This window comes from Capra hircus, chromosome 2 (assembly GCF_001704415.2).
Source record: "Capra hircus breed San Clemente chromosome 2, ASM170441v1, whole genome shotgun sequence".
NCBI classification, from domain to species: Eukaryota; Metazoa; Chordata; class Mammalia; order Artiodactyla; family Bovidae; genus Capra; species Capra hircus.
In genome coordinates this window covers 48,070,689-48,087,996 of record NC_030809.1, presented here as the reverse complement: position 1 = coordinate 48,087,996, position 17,308 = coordinate 48,070,689, and the positions used below count along the sequence as shown (strand labels likewise).

The window sequence follows — 17,308 nt, the reverse complement described above, 5'->3', positions numbered from 1 at the left end:
AACTCATCCTTGGGCAGAGCCTCCCAGCTTTGAGTTTGTCACTTTGGATGAAGTATGACCCCCAAAAATACAACCTCATGAAGGTGGAAAGCATTTGTGCTAAAAGGCAGACTATCTCACACATGCTTTACTTCCATGTCTTTATCCCAAAGGCAGAATTCATGTACATTTGCATAGACATGTTTCATCCTCGATTGAACCTCTAATTTTTCTTTAAAAATCTTTAGTGCTCTATACTATGGGGCTATCTGCCTTTCTATAAACACCCAGTTTCCACAAACTGTCCTCAAAACTTATCTACACAGTTTTGAACTACATGGCTATCAACAATCATGGGGAAAAAGGAAAGTGAAATCGAGGGAAAAAGGAAAGAAAAATTACATCTGTATGTCAACCATGTGCCAAAGACAAAAAGAAAGAAAGAAGAAGAAAAAAAAGACAGGAAAAACAATTTGCAGTATCAAAAGAAAAAAAAAATCACTTTTTAATTGACTTTCTCTTTGTCAGTTCTGATGCTAAGCACTTGCTCCTTCCTTATTAACTTTGGTCTTTTGAGCAATTTTTTCCATTGTGAGCACTTTCTAAAAAATCATTTTCACACATTTCTCAGAAGCATCAATCCTTCCGGCATTCCTCTATGCTCACATTATGGTACCCAGCTCTAAATATAAAAGACTTTTATTATGTCCATTAACCATGGACATATGTGCTCCAAAAGTTTCCTGACATGCAGTCATTTGTGGGTTTTTAATTATAAACAGAAAATATTCACTAGAAAAATAAAGAAGCAAGCCCATAAATATATCTTTATGCACTGAGTTTTGTTTGTATACCACAAAATGTTTAGGCAAATGACTCCCCCAGCTGCCAACTTCAGGATGTGAGCATGCATACGTTTACAAACACACAGAGATGTACATACATTTATAGGTACGATTAAAATCTTGCCTTGGTAGGACTCAAACGTCTGTCATTGCAGGTACAGCTGTCATGTAAATAAGAGAATGGAGCTTCCTTACACTCACCAGGTCTCATCCCATATGAAAACTTAAGTGGGAAAGAAGGCAATGCCCAATAAAACACCTGACAAAGTCATATTTTTTGAATGCGTTTTATTTTAACAACCAAAAAATTCTAACAGCCTAACAATGCACATAAGTTAAAAATTAATTATCACTTAGTGATAACAAAGATAGTTGATTTACATGGAAAAAAGAACATTTACAATATGTTAATCCTTATTCACATTGTTGATACCGCAATAAAACACAATTTGTTTTTTCATTTCACAAAAAAAAAAGGGGGTGGGGCAGGAAATTGTGCTTTGTCAAGAGGCACTACAAGAGAAAGTTTCTTCTTCCAAATAGATATTATATGACAGATATTGAATAAATAGACATATATGCATTGTAATTCGCAAAGATCTGGCAAGACCACAGGCTAAAATGCCCACAGATTCACTTAGAACCACTGCAAACTTGGCAGTGAAATTAAAAAATAAAAGGCAAGACTTAGCATTGAAAAATACCTAATAAATTTTTGGTTGAAGTGTAAAAGATACCAAATGCGGATGCCATCGAGAGATGAACCACCTTGTAAGAGCTTGGCAAAATCAGTTTCCATTACCTGTACAGAGTGACCTTCAGCAACAGTGTAAGAAGACAATTTGGAAAAGAGTAACTCGGAGATCAGGAAGCAGCAACCACGGACTTTCTGATTAAAGCTGCAGCATACTACAGAAATAGGAATGATGGGCCCAGGGCTTGACTGCAAACCACCATCCTTTTGCAAAGGTATATGACGCTCATGTCAAGATAATTTCTTAAACATCATTATTTGAAAAAGTACAGGAAAATGTCCCTTTAAAAACTCCAGAGGTTACTGAGCAGCTAGAATTAGCTTGTATTGCAACATGTCTTCTCCCTGTATATCGTTAAGTTCTGAGTTAATATCTACAAATAGAGGTTTTCTTTTTTTAACTCCGACCTTTTATACCTTTCAAATATATAAATAGTATTAACAGTTATATTACAATGTTTGTGTAGTAAACAGAAAATAACTTTCAAAGTGATATTGCATGAGGTCTTTGACAAGGTTGCATGAGAGCACAACTCTTAAAAAAAATCCAACCATGTGGGACTGTTTGATGGCCACCTTGAAGTATGGGTTAGGTTTGATTGGCCAGTCCTGAAGGTGAGGTCTCCTCTTGCAATGACTAGAAGTAGAAGTAGCAAGTAATGGTTTCTGATGGGAAGCTAAAGGCGGTGGGAGAACCATAGTAGATTGCAGCTTTAATGCTCATTCCCTTAAACAGCCAGTCGGCATTAGTTCTGCTTTACGTAAGGTAACTGCTATGTAGGCAACTGGGAAAATGTTTCAGTTTATGACAAGTAGGTGATTCCACTGAAATTGCTTTGCTTACTCTATTGCTTGGAGCTGCACAATGATTTAAAAACAGGTTTTCGTTAGGGCTGCTCCCATAGCAGGGAAGGGATGAGGTGCATGAGAGCAAGGACTAAAAATGTCTGGTTAAGTGGATGGAATGTGTACGAAGAAGAAGACGCCCAAAGTGAAACAGAAATGAGAAACGTCTCTCGGGAGCTGGAGGGACGGAGATTTATTTGAGAAGGAGCCCCTTTACCTGGGCAGCAACTTCTTTTCTAACTTAACATTACATTGAACTATTTTCTATTTTTAAAATAAGAAAAGTAAAAGAAAACAGCAACAATAAACAAGTTAAAATGAGCAGGCTTATTAATTTTAAGATCTGAAGCCACGAGCAGGTAAATAAATTTCACAATAAAATGTGGCTCATACTGTGAATTCCATTTGTCTGATGTCAAAATGTCATTTTATCGAGGCTGCACTAATAAATGAGTTTTCTCTGCACTGAGTTTCAGCTTCATTCATTTGGAATTCCACAGAAATGCACCTGTCCACTACAGTAACGACAAGTTGAGGAACGGAACACATCGAGTCATTTAAGTGTGCATTGTGTCTTTAAGATTAATGTGACTGGTATCATCTTAAGGTGCCCTGATTTTTTTTTCCACTTTATTCTTCTTTCTTTCTTTTACTTTTTTTGGCAGTGTTGATTTATTTAGTTAAATACATACCTCAAAAATTACCCATCAAGCTGCCAGATAGGAAGCCATAGAATTAAAAAAAAAAAAAATCAGGGACAAACACAGAAAATAAATAGGAATTCAAAAATAAGTCACCCCACCCTGAGAGCAGGCCGCAGTTTATCAAAAAGCCAAAGCGACTCACTGTGAAGTGGTTTTTTTTTTTTTAATACATAAACAAGTCTCTTCTTTAAGAACTCATTTCACAGTCTATTCTTTCGGATTGTAAAGTTCTCTGTCCCATGCAATTTAATATATATATGTAAATATATAGATATATACATATACATATACACACACACTTGTAGCTTCCTTCATTTCGTAGGTCTTTTCATCTGGGAACTTGCCTGGTGTCTCTTCCATAAGTGCAAGGATAATGAAGGCAGAGTCTCCTGTGATTATAATGACTACGATCCAGTCCATTGTAAAGCGTAACACTTTAGTGTCTTTGCCAAGGCGATGTCTGATTCGGAAATACTGAACTTATTCAGTCTACAGGTGTATCCTGTGCAACAAAGAAATGTCAAAAAAAAAAAAAAAAAAAAGGAAGGAGAACAAAAAGACCAAAAAAAGACAAAAATAAAATAAGGCAAAAAAAAAAAAAAAAGTTTTCAGAGAAACTAAAACAGAAAATCCTTGGACTGGTGTATTGCTTCACCTGATTGGAGTTCACATTATCTCTGGTCAATTTCAGCGGGCGCGGCCTTACTTTTCTCCGCATTCTCCTCCTCAGCCTCCACTTTGTACATTTCCTCCGAGCCTTCCTCACTGTCATTCTCTTCTGACTCCGTCAGCAGCTCCTCGTCCTTATACTCGGCCACATCTACCGCCGAGCCCAGGTGTTCCTTGAGCTTCCCATGATGTTTCACGTGGTACCGCTGGTTCTGGAAGAACTTGATGATGGTGTGTTTGGGGAGATCCAGCTGAGCAGAAAGAGTATGGATAGCTTCCTGATCAGGGTAGAGGCCCACATCATGAATGAAGCTCTGGAGGATTCCAAGGGCTTCCAAAGAGATCTTTGTACGAGACCGAGGCTTTTTGGCACAACTGTCTTCGGTTGGAGGAGGTGGTGGGGGTGCTTCTTCTCTGGGAGGAGAACTCTCCTTGGCTGGCTGAGACTGCTGTCTGTGAAGGACCTGATAATTAAAAAAAAATAATAAATAACATTTGATTCACTATTTCACCTTTCAAAAGCCATCATTCTTCTAAAATACACGTCTGCTTAGCATTTTAGTGATGCATAGTCATTGTAAGTTCAGGTCTTCTGAAAACTTAACTGAATTTCTGGAGACTCAGAATCTCATCTACAAAACAAGAGGTTAATAATAGTAATGTTTCCATTCTGAGGCACAAAGAAGTTAAGTCCCATGTTGCCCAAGGTTATTCAGATTCAAAGGACCTGGCTCTAGGCTCTTGCTGTTAACCGGTATGATGTGCCACCTCTCTGGAGCCCAAGGACAAAGAAACTGGACCCAAAGGAAAAGTGCAGGCTCTGCAAATGAGATCACATGAATTCACGTCCCGATTCTTCCACACAGCTGGGTGTCTCTGTGCAAGAGACTAAACATCTTTAGGCCTCAATTTCATCATATATGAACGAAGGATAAGACACTAGCTTCCTAGGGATGTTGTAAGGATTAAATGACATACTGCATTTAAAGAACAGTGCCTGCCTTAAACCAGAGGTTGACAAACTTTTTCAGCACAGGGCCAGGTGGGAAATATTTTATTTAGCCTTAGCAGGGCCTCACCATCTCTGTTGCCTCACCATCTCATGGTTCAATTCTATCTTCATAATGTGAACATACACAAATGAGCATGGCTATGTTGCCATAAACTTTATTTATAAAAACAAGAGGTAGCTTGAATTGGTTCAAGTTTGTTCACCTCTGGCTTAGACCAAACATCCAAAAAATGATAAGTCATTATTATAACAGCCTCATAAATTATTCTTGAAGTGTAACAGAGGAATAGTATTTGAGTCAGAAAATCAATACTCCATAAAATTAGGAACAACTTAAATTTATTTTCTTTTAACCCTGATCTTAATCCTCAAACAATAATGTTTTTTTAATATCTATATAAAAACTTACAACTTTTTATTAAATTATGAACTTTAGATGACTACTTTATACTCATAAATGGACCTTCTCAATATCACTAATGTCAAGGAGACAGCAATGCCTGGTGTCTTGAAGTGAGACCTTGGTTTCCTACCCAGGAACTGCACCTGGTTAGCCTGGGTGAAAACCAAGAATCCTAGCCACTAGTCCACCATGGAGGCTAGAGAACAAACTAGTCATCCTTTGTTTTGCAGCTCACTTCCTTTTTTGCTGTTGTTGTTATCCTTCACGTCAAGGCTTTCTAGTTGTAATTAATTTAAATTTCTCTTTCATTTCTACCTATTCCTCACTCAAAAATAAAGCAAAACTAGTATTTAAAAAAATTTTCTAGACCCAAGTTGGGGCCACTCCTGCCTGGTGCCACATCAGCAGACTGAACTTTCATGTGGCTGGCTGTAAATGCTCTGCTTGACCAGAATCACAGGATTCATTCAGCCCAGCCCCAAACGCAATGCCAGCTCTGGGCTCTATACTTACTTCCTTGTTCTTTGATCTTTCTAAATAAAGTCAGATATGCAATCCCCACCAATCATGCCCGGTCCTCTGTGTTGCCACTTCTAATGCTCTAAAATGATGCCCCAAATCCCTCCAGATGATTGCTCCACTGCTTGTGAGGAACTGTAGCCCCCATCCATGGATTGTCTCCCTTGAATAAAGGATATCAAACTCATTGCTACATTGCATTAGTTTTGTCATTTGACACTGGTTGTGGTCAGTCACTCAGTAGTGTCCGACTCTTTGTGACCCTTTGGATTATTGCCTGCCAGGCTCCTCTGTCCATGGGATTGTCCATGCAAGAATACTGGAATGGGTTGCCATTTCCTCCAAGGGATCTTCCCAACCCAGAGATCAAACAACGTCTCCTGTGTCTCCTGCGTTGCAGGCAGATTCTTTATGGCTGAGCCATCAGGGAAGCCACATTTGACACCAGCTGGGCAAACTTATTCTTGATCTTCGTAACTGCTTTTACAATGTCCTCTCTGCATGAAATAGTTTCCCATTTTAATATTTACTTACAAACTTCTTCAATCTGACTAATCTTCACATCTTGCAACATTAGCAGCAGTGCTATGTAATTAAAAGGCTACCATGAAGGTCCCCATGACAAAGTATTCTATCAATGTCAAAGGCAAACACTGTATTTCCTCCGCTCAGATCAGTCTCTAACTTCCTGGATCACCCCCGCTCCAAGACCTTTAAGAATAGTGAGTTCATTTTTTAAAAAACACATGTTTCTCTTTTACCATTCTCTCCTATTTTACATGGTGTTTTCCATGTTATAGTAACAAATTAAACATTTTCCAGAGTTCAAGTGAACTCAGTCCAATCAATGCATAAGAAACATGTCTGGTTACACTAGAGTATCACTGGTACCATCACTGCCACTCTCCCCACACATTACCCTAATGACCCATTTTTCAGACTAGAAAATACCAGCATCAGAGCAAGCATTTAAGAAAAAAATCTCTGCCATCTCTCCTAGTCTCAGGGACTATTTGATGAAAAACTAATTTTTCACTGATGTGAATGCGTCAGTCTTTTCTATAGAATTTAACAGCTATTAGGGCAGATGAAATTGTTACTTAGGTAGAAAAAAAAAAGAGGATGAAATTTTTAATCATTCATAAACAAATAACAATAAAAGGATAATCAAATGCACGTAAGAACACCCATCATAATAGGCTGATGGCTGGTGGCAGAAAGAAATCTAAAACAGAGGACCATAAAACGGTGGCACTAAAGGCCCATATAATGTTGACCAATTAAAATGAATGTTCTTGGCATTTTCTTTACCACTTTCAACTAAGAGTAAACTCATGTGGTCTGCTGTGGTGAGCTGGCATCAGCAAAAAAGTGAGAGCTCCATTACTTCAATGTCCTAATTATAGCCACAGGGAGAGGAAAGCTGCGTGGTGGGCCTGCGTGTTCAGGGCAGCTTTGACGGCAGGAAGATATTTGCTCCAAGGTTGTAATCTGGGTAGCCTGAGCACTGTAATAAATAAACCTCCATGTCAACAGGTGAGGGTTTTTTGTTTGGTTGCTTTTTTTTTTTGGATGAGAAAGAATAAGAGAGAGACTGAAATTACGCAGGGAATATGTATTCATAGAACATGTACACTCAAGCACAGGACCTCCTTTTAGAGCAATTGCGTTAATTGGAAAACAAAAGAGAATTAAAATGCCCCATTTTCTAAATTATGCTTGCCTTCTGTAGTAAAAGTCAGCATAACGGTTCCATTTAATTAAATAATTAGATTGGTTCTTTAGGGGTTTTCCATTGTGCATCGGTTAGATTTAAAGAGATTTTCCAAAACTATACTTTGAAGTTACTATAATCTTTCTGCATGATAGGGTTTGTTCTTCTCCTGAGGTCCCACCAATTGGCCTATTTTCCCTCCCTTTCTAACTTTGAACCTAGCAGTAGTAACACACGAATAGAGAGAAGCCACACATGGAATGGGAAAACAATGATCATAGTAGCTACCACTAACTGAAGGCTTACTCTGTGCCAGGCATTTCTAAGAACTATACATGGATTAGTTCATTTAGTCCTCACAGTTCCTTGTGAAGGTGCTACTTGAATCAATAACAACCTGGAGACATGTAGCATTTCAAGAACACCCTCAAAGTTGGAAACTTTAAACATAGGGAGCAGTCAGTCTTAAGAAAGTAGGTTCCAAGGAACAATGACAATGTCGCTGCCCTCATAGGAGAGGAAGATCTTTTTCAGAGAAATAACAGCGATAGAAATGATCTACAAAGTGAGAGATCCTGGGTTAGTTCAATATTCTATATTGAGTTAGAAGGCATAACAGTATTTGCATGAAGGTTAAATGATATTTCTAGCATCTTTGACCAGACAGTAAAGAGTACAATGTGCATAATATCTGAGACAAAAAGAGTCCCCCAAGTCTCAGCTATCTTTACTCTCCTGAAATGTTCTGATTACTCCAGGCAGAGAGTTGCTTATTGTCTGTAGATAGTTCTTGGCAAAAAGAACTGCCTACACTTCCTCACTAGCCACTTGTAGTAGCTTATTATTATGACAATCAGGGAATTCTTACTGTCGTGCAGCACTTCTTCCAATGGTGTGAATACTCTGAACAAAAGTAGAGTAGAGCCAAAAAACAGAGATGGCAGTCCAAACTCTCTTCCCAAATCCTCCATCTAAACAGCAGGATCAAGTCACTTCATAGGACTGATTTTTGAACTCCCACTTCACTAAATTTTGGTTTTTCTGTCTGAACTTTTCAGAAATATTTGAAATTCCTTGTGTGTTAACTAGAATGACTCAAGTTTGGTTCCTGTCCCCAGCCAGCACCCTGAGTAACTCTAGCCTGAGGCTGTCACTGATTCCTGCCGGATGGACTACACACCATCCTGTTCCTCAGATCAGCTGACAGTACAGGCATATATTTCTGGATGATTGACTTTTTGAAACCACAAAATTTACAGTTACTTCAACCAAGACAGAGAATGCCCTGCCAACTAAACAGAGATATGCTCTTTCCTAACAAGTTCTTTCCAAACCCAGATGATTGTTTTCTGATATTTTTTTAAAAAGGTAAGTATGATAGAGCAGCTACCCAGATAGTTACATAAATCTGCCCAAGTCTGCACATTTTCCAGCCTCATCCTTTTTCCCCTTTTTCAAAATGGGCCCAGAAGCTGACCTTTGTACTCCTAAAGTCCATCATCTCTCTTCACATGATTTTCCCAAATAACAGAATATATCATCCTGTAAAGATAGCTATCCATCCCTTTCTTCATGACCTTTGCAAACTGAAGCCTGACAATTCATCCCAGTTCATTTTGGTTTGGATTTTTCTCCATCACGATTGAGCTTAATCTGGTCAGCAATTCATTTCTGATAATTTCTACAAAGAGAGTTTTAAAAGGTTTATTTGAAAGTCTTCTTCTATTTCTTTTTTTGTAGCTTCTATTGTTATTTTTTAAATATAACGATGAGGGTTCACAGCAGTAAAATATCTAGGCAGCTTCAATAATAATAATAATATTAGTAATAGATGGTGGCATTAATATACAGTTTATTATGAACCTAAACACCGGCCTAAATCTATAAATGCATTTTATTTTCACAATAATCCTGGACTAGGTATTTTTACTCCATTCATGATGAGAAAACTGGGATTCAGAGAGTATAGGTAATTTATGAGAGGTCTCATAGATTCTAATTAGCAGGCCTGGGAATCTAAAACATATCTGGTTTCAAATCCCATGTCTGTAACCATGCTGTTCTCCTGTCTTCTATGAGCAAGATCGCATGGGAAAACTGAGCAAAGGCTCCAGGGTAGAGGAGATAGACCGTAAGTAAGATATCAGGCAGTAATAAATACTATCAGCAAAAATAGAGCAAAGCATACAGAGAAGAACTGGGGGGAGATGACGTTCTTTTAGATTCAGTGATTCAAGGAAGGCTCCCTAAGAAGTTGGCATTTGAGCAGAAGCCTGAAGGAAGTGAGGACCCAGCCATGAAGAAGGGCATCCCAGATAGAGGAAAACAGCAAATGAACAAGCTAGGAGGAAGACGTACACTCAATATATTTGAAGAACATCGAGGGAGGCAGCAAGTTAAATCTGTGCCACCTAATACAGCAGCTTACTAGCCACACACAGCTACTGACATCTAAATTCATTAAAACTGGAAGAAGAAAAAACATTTAGCTCTCTCAGGCACATGAGCCTTCTTTCCAGTGCTGGATATCCACACTGCACACCACCACACTGGACGGCACAGATATAGCACATTTCCAACAGCAGCACTGTCATTGCCATCACAGGACATGGCATCAGACAGCCCTCCGCTGGACAGAAATGACAAGTGAGGGGTGGTTAGGGCGAGAGCCAGAGCAGCGGGGCCCTGGCATTTTACTATCAGGGTGAGGGAAACCCTTACTGTGATCTATAATCATATCATCTGATCTACCCCAAAACACAGTAGGACTTGAAACTACCACTATCACTAGAGAGAAGAGAAATGTTCCTATGTGTATGTGTGTGTGTGTATATATATATAGTAAGAAACTCAGCTCACATATATAACTGGACTTTCAATACAGTATCACAAATAGCAATACTATCATCAAAACAATCAGAAGGATGCATTGGCACTGCTATCCTAAAAAGATGGTTAACTTACATTTAACTGATGACTGCCTTCTTCATCAGAAGTGTTTATCATGTCTAAAAGAAATTATGTTTAAAACCATAGACCCTGGGTTAAAAAAGTAAAAAAAAGAATTCATTTATCAAATATTTTTGGAATGTCTATAATAACTGGACCTAGCAGTCTACAAAGCTTTCAAATAAGGAGTCCTGTCTCCAACAGTCAAGTGTTGATGAATAAGTTATGAGTAGAATATAATCAAATAGAAACTTGAAAGTTTAATAAGTGTGTTATTTATTCACTGAAATCTCTTTGGGCTGAAATATGACATACATGTGTATAAATGAACAGGAACATAGCGATGAAGAAAGAAAGGCTGTGAATATATTCAAAAGAGACATCAACTTCAAAATAAAACCCAACACCTCCTTGCCCAGTAACAAAGCGCAATAAGGATATATGTTGTTTTTCTGCCTAAGAGAGGGAAAATTTTAAAAACACAAGGACAAAATGGTACCATGACAAAGACTGACTAAGAAAGATAAAGCAGCTCTTCTTAAACTGCTCAGTGTTCAAATAGATTTTGAAGGCCTCAATGAAAACCAGCTGGGAGCCATGTGTAAAATATAATGGCTTTTGCCTGCAGGGAAGGAAGTGAGATCCTGAATGATTAAGTTTAGGAAAGTATATAATTCACTGTATCATTACGGGGTGAACTGGATTACTTATAATATGCCAAGACTTTGTGGTCTTTTTTATATAGAGAAAATGAGAAATTATTAAGGAGGTGACTATAGAGGGTGGTTGATCTAGTGGGGTAATAGGTAATGGGGTAAAATCGGCTCCCAGGTGGTCGCATCCCTCTCTCTCCGACAAGCCTCACCCGCAGGAGTGAGTGAGTGTCAGCTTCAGGTTCTCCATGGTGGTGAACATCAACAGGAGATGACTTCTAACTGCATTTGAGTCAGTAACAGAATTCTTTTTACTCGTTTAATTTTACCTCATCTAAAATAACAGAATGTTAACAAAAATAACAGAAGGTAAAATAGTTTATCCCAAGAAGGAAAGCGTTCTTCTACTAAAAATTCTGAGAACGTATACTTAACAGGCAATAAGAAAAACTGGTTAGAACAACTGGAAAGCCCTCATGCATAACTCAATTAGAATTTGTTAAATGAATGAGTCAGTGCTGCTGTTTTTAAAATATACTATATATAAAAAATAGAATATAACTGAGATATTTGTCTTAAAATATAACTGAGATATTTGTCTTAAATTCCAACTGCCTAGCTCTACCCTCTAATTTTTCCTTTTTTTCAAAATCAGCATCTAAGACTTCAAATTTTGGCTCAAAACTCAATGGGGAGAATTCAGCATTAGTAATTAATAATTAATGTAACTATCATACCTCTCTCTCATCTGTTGGACTGTGAGCTACACATTGGCACACTTAAGTGCTCAGTACATCTTTCTTCTGCTATACTAGATTAATCCATATTCTTTCTTCCTTTAATTGCAAGCTGGTTATTATTTTTGTTCTCTGCAACTTACTTTTTCTTGCTATTATTCATCTTCAGCAAAATTATGCTTTAAAGTAAAGAAACCATCACTCATTACAGGAACTTTTATCTAATAGTTTGTGGCATTTGTTTGTTTTTCACCATTTCTTTTGTGTTAAAATCAGCTCCAGGGCACTGTATAATCCTTAAGGTTGCTTTTATATAAAAGTTGTTAGCAGGAGTTGTGAGGTTACAAAGTTCTGGTTTTGAATCCAGTCTTTATCCTAAAAAGCATATCTGCTTACTAGCCGTGCAACTCTGAGCAAGTTACTTCCTCAGAACCACAGTGTTTATTAATCTATAAAATCTTCCTTGCAGTTTTATAAGGATTAAGAGAGAAAATACACTTCTGTGGCATACCTAAGTAAAATAGTTCTCATGAGAAAGAAGTGAAGTGAAAGTCACTCAGAAATGTCCAACTCTTTGCAACCCCATGGACTGTAGTCTGCCAGGCTCCTCTGTTCATGGAATTCTCCAGACAAGAATACTGGGGTACATAGCCATTCCCTTCTCCAGGGGATCTTCCCAACCCATGGATAGAACCTGGGTCTCTTGCATTGCAGGCAGATTCTTTACTGTCTGAGCAAAGAGCATTTGTGCAACTGTGTGAGTTGAGAGCTGAACTAACACCTTTGTAATGAAATAAATATCATTTTTATTTGAAATAACAACCAACAGGCATACTATAGTTATTCAGACTTAGGTTTGTGGCAGACATTCTCTTAAAAATGAAGTAAGCCTGTTGATTAAAAAAAAAAAAAATCTGTACAATTTGTTGCCAATGATAAAATTCTACCTTCCCAGCAAAAATAAAAAATTTGGAAAACTTGTAGCTTCCACTAAAAACTTACTTCCCCTATACTTAAATACCTCCCTGATGATACTGGTGATGATTTAAGAATTTTTTAAAAATATGTCATACAATGAAATGTGTCAATATTTAGAAGATCTATATAACTCACTACATCAATATTTTATAAATATTGATATTATAAAATTATGAATAGGTAAAATACTTATTCAAAGAAACAGGCAGACAAATGAATTTTAATGTAAAAAAATATGAAGTTCACTGATATAATTTTAGATTCCACTCTGCAACTAACCTTTAAGAAATGACCACTTGTAGAGTTTTGTATCAAAAAAAGAAAATCATAATTTCCTGGAAAAGCTAGCAAAATATGCCTTCCTTTTCTAATTACATGTCTGTGTGAGGCTTGCTTCTCTTCATTTACTTCAACCAAACTATAAGCTACACTTTGTATCAGAATGAATATAGAAGCAATTATGATAATCCAGAGGTCTTCCACTCAGACATTAAAAATATTTGCAAAAATATATTTAAAACAATGGTACTCTTCTTATATTTTTTTCGGGGGGGATACAGTGATCTTCATTAAAATATATCATTTATACACCTATTATTTCTAGTTAGTTTCAAAAAATAAACATTTAAGTTTTCTCAGAACTAATTTCTAATCTGTTAAGTATTGATATGCACATTATTGGGGTCCTTAACAGGAATAGTGAAAGGAGATCCAACTACTAAGATGTGTGAAAACTCTATACCACATAAATCATACTGAATATATAGCTCTGTCTTGGCCCTAATGAAAACTAAACCATTTACTATGAAACTCAAAATGGATCTTAGAGTTAAAAACATCCTTACTTGAATTCAGTCACCTCGAAGGTGTTAGAGAACGAGCGTAGGAGAAAGTACCCAGCATTACGATTTGCCTCTTGACTTGGTCATTCAGAGACATTTTCACAGGCAAAATATACCTGCCTAGATGTACAACTCAGCGCTATTTCTAACTTCAAATGGTGTTACTTGAGTTGGTTCTTATGGTTGTAATTTCACATTCTAACATTATAAGACTTATTAAAAACTATGGTTCAGTTTTGTTGCTTTTTTTTTTTTTGGATTATACAGTATCCTAAGGTCAAAACTCAGGAAATCTGTTATTAAAAAAAAATAAGTATCCATGAAGTGATGACAAATTGCAGACTACAGGTGTTAGATTACATTTTGACTCCAGGCAAGTTTAATTTAAGTTGGTCTCCTTTTACAATTGCTCTTAGCACAGACAGCTATGGGAAGGGGATTTGGGGAGGGGAGGAAGCGGGAAGAGAGAGAAGAAGAACCAAAAAAAAAAAAAAAGAGTAGTGCTCAATAAAAGAAGACCATGTCAAGAGAAATCAATACAAACAAGCAAAATGGTAGGAAGTCTGACATGGAAATATGTGTTCAATTTCATCCAGCCTTAGTCTGAGTTTCCTTTAATATTGTAACCAAGATGGCATTGGAACATCGTGTATGTTTTTAATGCAGTTTAATGATTGTTTCTCAAAATAAACACTTTGGTCAGAGATAAAAGCATAAAAACACTATGACACAATAATCTGTTAAAACAAACTTGGGGGTTTAGAGGAAGCATAGTTCTTAAAACAGCCTTTGGCTTATATCATTTCCTCTTTAGTAACAAATTGAGAACAACTATACCAACAACTTTGGTATGGTTTGGGTTAAAAAAAAAATGTGTTGTAGTCCTTAATCTGACTATACTGAGTGGCCAGTCTGCAGACTCTAGAGGTGGCTGAGTGAGCTGCTTTTCTAATACAAGGAGATGAGCTGATAGCAAATTAAGCAGGGTCAAGATGAGGAGCTGTATTTCCATCAAATAGACTCCATGACACATAAAAAGCAAATCTCTCTCCTATTAGAATGCAAAAGAGATAAAACATAGGCATATACTGAACCTATAAGCAATGAAAACTTTTCCTTCATCAGTGTCACGATATATAGGTTTATTTGATAATTTAGGACCTAATATGACCAAAATCATTCCACAAACTGTTCATGGGATAATTCAGGAAGAACAGATTCTTCAGGATGGTCCAGGCTACAACCTGTGTCTTTCTTCCTAGGAGAAATCATCCCTCAGCCCATCCACCCAAGCCCCATTTGCCTGACACCCATGAGTGTTCATTTACCCCCGTTCCCTATACTTCTACCACCGTTCACAACGTCATCTCAAAACACAAAACTCTGCCTAAAAATTAACAGGGAAGGCCTATCTTCTGAAGATCAGATTCAAGTTACAGGTAATGTTAAAGTGTCTTTGAAAGTGAAAATCGCTCAGTCGTGTCCAACTGTTTGTGACCCCATGGACTTATACAGTCCGTGAAATTCTCCAGGCCAGAATACTGATTGGGTAGCCTTTCCCTTCTCCAGGGGATCTTTCCAACACAGGGATTGAACCCAGGTCTCCTGCATTGCAGATGGATTCTTTACCAGCTGAGCCACCAGGAAAGCATTAAAGACCTTATATTTGAGTGAAAATGAGTCAAGAGTAACAAGACATGACCAGAGCTGACAGTTACTATGGTATTCTGATTTCTAAATGCCTGCATGGTGTGTTCATTGGTATAGCTGAGTGGCTTTTGCACCAACATGGATGAAAGAAGAGCTCTTAAGTTAAAGACAATGAAGAGTATAAAATGCTAGGACGAACTGAGTACCTGGAATTTATAATGTCATTAAAAGAACCAAACTAGAAATTCATGACACATCATCAATAGCAAAAGGGCAAGAGAGAAAGACGTGCAAAGGTTCAGAATAAGAACGATCTATTAGAATTATTAAACAGTTAATCCAGTTAGCTAAATAATTGTCAAGTGAAGTAAAATGTAAATCAAATGAAAACAACCTTTTGAAAAGGCAGTGATACCTGAACAGTGAGCTCTGGACTTTGAGTTTTTAAAACAGATTCAAGCTTAAAAGAATAGAATGCATTATTGAGCTCAGCTTTATTGCATTTCTCAGATATCACATTTTTTTAAAAAGCAGATTGAAGGCTTGTGGCAACCCCACATTGTCAGATGATGGATAGAATTTTTTAGCTATATTTTTAAATTAAGGTATGTACATTTTTTTAGACAAAATCCAAATGCATGCTTCATAGACTACAGTATGGTGTAAACATCATTTTCATACACACTGGGGAACCAAACAAATTTGTGGGACTCACTTTGTTGTGACATTTGCTTTATCATGGTGGTCTGGAACTGAACTGGCAATACCTCTGAGTTATGCTTGTACAGAAACTGTTTCAGGTAAAGAAATTTCATCTAACAAGTTTAATCAGAGCAGAGTTTCAATTACTTTTAAGTGAAAACATGTTAAGTTAGAGCAGGTAGAAAATAGATATATTTTATAAGAGCAGACATCATGTAGCCAGCCAAGAGCTCTATCAATGAAGACCTAAAATAATGATTCCTGAGGAAAAGTACTAGAGTCAAAATTCAAACCACTTTCAAATATCTTACTATTTAGAAATCCAGTGACAAAAATAACTTGAAAACACCTATTGGTAAAGAATGACTTAGAAACAAAGAGGACATGGAGGAAAAGGATACGTACACTTTAAGTTAAAAGATCTCAATAAATTATATAGGCTTCTTGAACTAAAGCATCATCCTTCCTGATTTACACAGATTGTATGATGTGACTTGGGGATCATATGATAAATTTAATTATTCAGATCCTACAGTTAGTATATATTTGAAGTGGTTCACTATCTTTTGGGCTAGTTTCTTAAAAATGATAACAAACTAATCTCACAATAACAATGGATTCTGTTGTATTTATTCATCAGATGAGAAAACGCATACACAAAATTGAACTCTGATCTACATATTACAAATCCCTGTCTAACACATAGCAAACACGGTCTTGCTGCTGTTAGCTGGAAAAAACAAAAATTATTCTGTTTAAAAGCTTTGAACAAAAATTCACTTTAGTGTGAATAAACATCTTCCAATTAAAATATAAAAATAACACCAGAAGTGACAGAGGGGACTATTCAGTGTTTCCAGTTTATGATTAAAAGTGAAGACACACAAGGAACAATTATATCATGGAGAAGCTCCTCTCCCAAATGTTAATTTTTAATTTTTACTTTTTCTATCTTTGGATATCATTAAAAAAAATAATATACCCAATTCTGTCAAAATCTGCAGCAGAAGAAGGAGATTTTCATCCTGACAGAACTCAGCCAAGACTCAGCTTCAGACGAAAATTCCCCATAATTGTAATGGCATGAGTGACACAGCAGTTATGCTGCATTCCAGCTTCTCAAAGAAGGGGGCTTAAATTATTTAAGGAAAAAGGGTGTTTAGATTAGATTCTTTACTTCAGGGCAAAAAGAGAAAAAGAAGGTAATCCATGTATTTGAGGTCTCACATGGGGCTGTTTAGAATCCTATGATAGGCCACATTTTCTGTATGATTTTTACAGCTGGGGCACTCAGAAGTCAGAACAATCTGACAGTTATGGTTAGTGAAAATATTAGATGTTCACCCATAAAA

General features: G+C 37.0%; 1 protein-coding gene across 2 annotated transcripts in view; it reads right to left on the bottom strand.

The window, feature by feature from the left end:
* Positions 1,098 to 17,308, bottom strand: part of SATB2 (SATB homeobox 2) — a 202,986-nt gene continuing 186,775 nt past the window's right edge. For both annotated transcript variants that reach the window (XM_018061228.1, XM_018061225.1), the window contains exon 11: positions 1,098 to 4,261. In XM_018061228.1, the coding sequence (XP_017916717.1) occupies positions 3,800 to 4,261 (462 nt within the window). In that variant the 3' untranslated portion in view covers positions 1,098 to 3,799. The remainder of the gene's footprint in view (positions 4,262 to 17,308) is intronic.